The 5,000-nt window shown below is 34.1% G+C and overlaps 1 protein-coding gene across 1 annotated transcript in view; it reads left to right on the top strand.

The window, feature by feature from the left end:
• Positions 1 to 3,043, top strand: part of LOC119568166 (lanC-like protein 3) — a gene marked incomplete at its 5' end in the record, with an annotated part of 5,827 nt that extends 2,784 nt beyond the window's left edge. Inside the window, 3 exon segments of the mRNA XM_037916584.1 lie at positions 757 to 929; positions 2,128 to 2,244; positions 2,348 to 3,043. Coding sequence (XP_037772512.1) covers positions 757 to 929; positions 2,128 to 2,244; positions 2,348 to 2,592 — 535 coding nt within the window.
• Between the last annotated feature and the right edge of the window lie 1,957 nt (positions 3,044 to 5,000).

The raw sequence follows: 5,000 nt of genomic DNA, 5'->3' as shown, positions 1-5,000 counted from the left end.
CAAAAACAAGATCAACAGAAATTTTATGGTATAAAAGTCCCAGAGATCATTAGCCTATCAGTGACCATTTTCTCCAGTTTCCTGTTTTAAAGGACTAGAAAGTATACCCGTTTAATACCATTTTAAGGATAGGTCAGTTATGGCAGTGTAATTATTATAATTATTATAATTATTATAAGACCTTTTTATCCTATAATAATTAATGGGTGAAAAGTTGAGCAGAGTTAAGTATAGGTAAAGCAGAGAATAGCAGTTTTATATAGGTTATTATTGACACATACAGGTAGGAAATAACTGAAGCCTGAGGCAGGTCACGTCACATCAGGCCAGATTAACTATGAAATAAGGTTGGGTTAGGTCAGTTTAACCTTTTTGCTCATGGATGAATTTCAAATAAATTTCTGCGTGGTTAAACTAATGGCCTAGTGTAGCTCTCTTACCAACCTGGCTACCAAGTGAAAACTAGAGCTGCTCAAATGTACAAATTTCAGAAATTGCTGACTGACAGAGCCATTCAGCCTAACTGTCAACTAAGATATGTACAAAACCTGTACATTTGCAACAGCATACATATCCTGTATCTCCACAGGACCTTATGCATGAAAGGGGTAACTAAGGGTAACTTGGGTCATGCAAAACTGGTACTATACTTTTAAGTTATCTTGTAAATAGAATATATTTCTTTTGTAAAATGTAAATTGTATCAAAATGACTTCTCAAATGGAATATTTAATCATAATGCTTTCCTCTTTCTAGCTTTCCTTCTTGGCTTGCAAGTCGCCCACAAGCCAAAGAACTCATCAAAAGGTCACTGGATGTTCTCCTGCAGCTCCAGACACCTTCAGGCAATTTCCCATGTGCAATGGATGAACTGGATGATAGACGACACCCAGATGATGAGCTAGTTCACTGGTGCCATGGAGCCCCAGGTGAGGAAGGAGGGAAGGGGGGGAGTTATAGAGAGAAGGAAGGAATGAAGAGGAGAGGGAGGTAGAGAGGGAAGGAAAGAGAGGAAGAGTGGAGGGAGGTAGAGAGGGAAGGAAAGAGAGGAAGAGTGGAGGGAGGTAGAGAGGGAAGGAAGTAAAGGGGAGAAAGGTAGAAAGGGAATGAAGAAAGGAAGGATTTAGGGAGCAAACAGTGGGGGAGAAAAGGAGAGAGAAAGAAAAAAGGAGGTGGAGGAAGGGACGTTTGGAAGGTTGGAGAGAGGGGTGAGTAGAAGGGGGAAGGAGGGAAGGATTGGTAGAAAAAGTGAGCAAGAAAGTTCAGGAGAGGGTATGAGAGAGGAGAAGAAAGAATGAGTGAGAGTTGTAAGAGGGAAGCTGGAATGAGAAAGGGAGGGAGGGAGGGAGGGAGATGGATAGATAGAAAGTGACTACATGTATGTACAAAAAAATGTTTGAATCTTTGGTGCATCATTACAGTGCTACTCAATAAAAACACTAAAACCTGCTTGAAGGGAAACAAGACTAGGAGAAAGATTAGCATCCACCATGGTTTGGTGGGTCTATGCTCGCATCTCACTATGGTGTTCCTGTTCTTGCACCCCAAGCTATTAGGAAGAGCAGCTAATCAGGCAAGGATAACAAACCCAAAATTCCACAGTCCCACAGAGGTTTCCCAAGTGTAAGGCCAGGGGAAGGAAGATAATAGGAAGGAATAGATAGAGGGGGGGAATGGAGGGAGTGAGTGAATAAGGGAGAGAGGGAAGAATGAAGAAAAAAAGAAAGGGAATGAGAGAGAGAGAAAGAAAGAAGGAATGTAAAAGAAGTATGCAAGAGGAAGGTAGAGGGAGGGAATGCAAGAGGGAGGGAGTGTGATTAAAAAAGAAAAAGAAGTAGAGAAGAGAGACGAGTGATGGAGAGAAAGAAGGTAATGAGAGAGAGAGAGAGAGAGTGGTGATGGAAAGAAGTAGACAACAAAAAATACTTAGGATTTTAAAAATTAAAATAAAAGTTTATCATAACAATATCAAGCTCTGTTATACAGATTACACATAAATTTATCTTTTCTTTGTGTATTCTCTGGTGAACTGAAATTAAGATTTAAGAATGCTGCTATTTTAAGACAACATATGCAGATCAGATGTTCTGTGTGTATACTAACAAATTCACTTATTGAATGTTACAGGGACTGTGTATCTCCTGGGAAAGGCATACATAGTCTACAGAGATGAAAAATATTTGAATGCTTGCTTGAAGTGTGGGGAAATCACTTGGCAAAAAGGTCTTTTGAAAAAAGGGCCAGGTATGTACTGAAATTCATACAGTTTCTCTCTATTTACATTATATTTATGAAATAAACTCATAGATATATAGAACCATTAATTCATAATAACTCTGCATACCAGGTATATGTCATGGTGTTGCTGGGAGTGGCTACGTGTTCTTGACTCTGTTCCGGCTCACCAAAGACCCCCTTCACCTCTACAGGGCTCTCCAGTTCTCTTCCTTCCTCTATGCCAAAGAATTTCAGCAAGCACGGATTCCAGACTCTCCTTATAGTCTGTTTGAGGGACTGGCTGGTACTGTGTGCTTCCTAGCAGATCTCATGTACCCTGAAAATGCTGTATTTCCACTTTTCAATATATTTTAATTTATTGTTTCTTCTCAAATAAGGCATAACAGTTATAAATAATCTCTTACTGTCAAAACTTTGTAATGGTAGTTTTCCAGCGCTTCCCTTTTCCTCAAGTTGGCTGTAATGCTTTTCAGAATTGTGGTATTTATTACTACTGCAATTTCTTCATACCTGATTTGCTCATATATGGAAGTAGTGTAATAATGTTTGTATTTTTTTTTTTAATCCCAACCGCTCAATCAAACAAACCAGCAGATAAGTATTGTATGAAAGAAAGTTCCCATTAATTTAAAATATCAATAACATTTTCTTCTGTAATTAGTGTAGTTTTTGCACATATTACATTAATTTTTTTGCACGCACCATGCTCACATTATGTATGAAAACTTATACATATATATATAAAAGGTGCATTTCATATGGATATATGTATCATTGATGAAATTAACACATTTATGTATAAAAAAATTGCCAATAAAATTAGTGTGGAACATTTTTTTTCATTAATAAACCTGACAATGTTGAGAAGAAAATGACAATATATTCATAGTCCACTAGAAATGGAAATAATTTATTGAAATGATAACTGTAAACTTTCCTGGGTTTTATTCATAAAAGGTCCTAAGATTATGTCCAAAAGCCAGTATTTAAGGAATTCACATACTTTATTAGGAATAGAATGATAGCTAGCAATTGAAGATGAAGTTATGGCATTGGCACTTCCTTTAACACAAACAACCTTCATCATTTTTTGTCAGAAAATGGTTCCTCTTTCTATGTAAAATCACCTAGGAAAAGTATGAGATACCCAGATTATGGTCAAAATCAAACCAGTTTATTTGTAGATTTCTACCAGTGACCTGATTGTGCCTTTTATATATATATTTTTTTTTTTCAGATTTCAAGAAGTTTGCTCGAAAAGGAATCCCCCCCCCCCCCCACACACACACACAATTATGGAAGTATATATACTATATTGTTGACGTAGGAGATGGCGACTAAGGCCCACTGTAGGGATCACCCCTGCTTTGGACCTCAGCCCTTGCCTCGACTAATTTTTCAGTCTTTTCTTCTCCCTCTTTTATTCATCCCCTTCTGTCTATGTATCCTAATTGTTAACTTATTTTTACCCTTTTTGACACAGTGATTTATCATAGTCTATATGACCTTTGATGTCTGGCAGATTTATTTGTTTTAACCACTGATCATCTACAAGGAAAATGGAGAATCCATTATTTCATGTAAAATTTGCCTGTCAAAATTTTACTTATAATATGTGTGTGTGTGTGTGTGTGTGTGTGTGTGTGTGTGTGTGTGTGTGTGTGTGTGTGTGTGTGTGTGTGTGTGTGTTGTGTGTGTGTGTGTGTGTGTGTGTGTGTGCACTTGTGCACATGTATGTATGTATGTGTGTATATATATATATATATATATATAAAATATATATATATATATATATATATATATATACACATATACATATACATATACAATACATATACATATACATATAATATATATATATAATATATATATATATATATATTATATATATATATATATACATATACATATACATATACATATATATATTTGTATATTTATATATTTTATATATATATATATTTATATATTATATATTTTTATGTATTGTATATGTATGTGTATGTGTATGTGTATGTGTATGTGTATATAAAATATATATATATATAATATATATATATATATATAATATATATATATATATATATATACACATATATATAGGCCGTGGTGGCCGAGTGGTTAGAGCATCGGACTCAAGATTGTCATGGTGGCAATCTGAGTTCGAGGGTTCGAGTCACCGGCTGGCGCGTTGTTCCCTTGGGCAAGGAACTTCACCTCGATTGCCCTCCTAGAAAAACGACATATCGCCTTGGAAAATCAAACGCAAGTGTTCGTAGGGGGAGGTCACCGCCGTGGCAAAAAACCGGGGTTGATTAGGAAGGGCATCCAATCAGGCAAGGGTGGCACTGCCATATATAACCTCTCAGTAGTGAATTGAGAGAGGCCTATACCCTGCAGTGGAATGAAAGGCTGTTGAAAAAAAAAAAAAAAAAAAAAAAACATATATGTGGATATATATGGATATATAATATTATTACTATAAATAAAATATATATAATTATTAATATATAATATATATAATGGTAAAAAATATATAAAATATTTTAATATATATAGTGATAAATATAAATATATATAAATAAATATATTATATATATAATATAAAATATATTAATTATTTTTGATAATGATATATTTTATTATTTATTATATTATATATAAAATAATATATATATATTATTAATTTTTATTATTTTTTATTATATAATATTTTAAATATATATAATATAATAAATTTTTTATATATAAAATTATATTTA

Source organism: Penaeus monodon, chromosome 43, assembly GCF_015228065.2.
Source record: "Penaeus monodon isolate SGIC_2016 chromosome 43, NSTDA_Pmon_1, whole genome shotgun sequence".
Classification (NCBI taxonomy): Eukaryota; Metazoa; Arthropoda; class Malacostraca; order Decapoda; family Penaeidae; genus Penaeus; species Penaeus monodon.
Note: the sequence above shows the minus strand (reverse complement) of the source record. Positions and strands in the feature narration are given on the sequence as shown.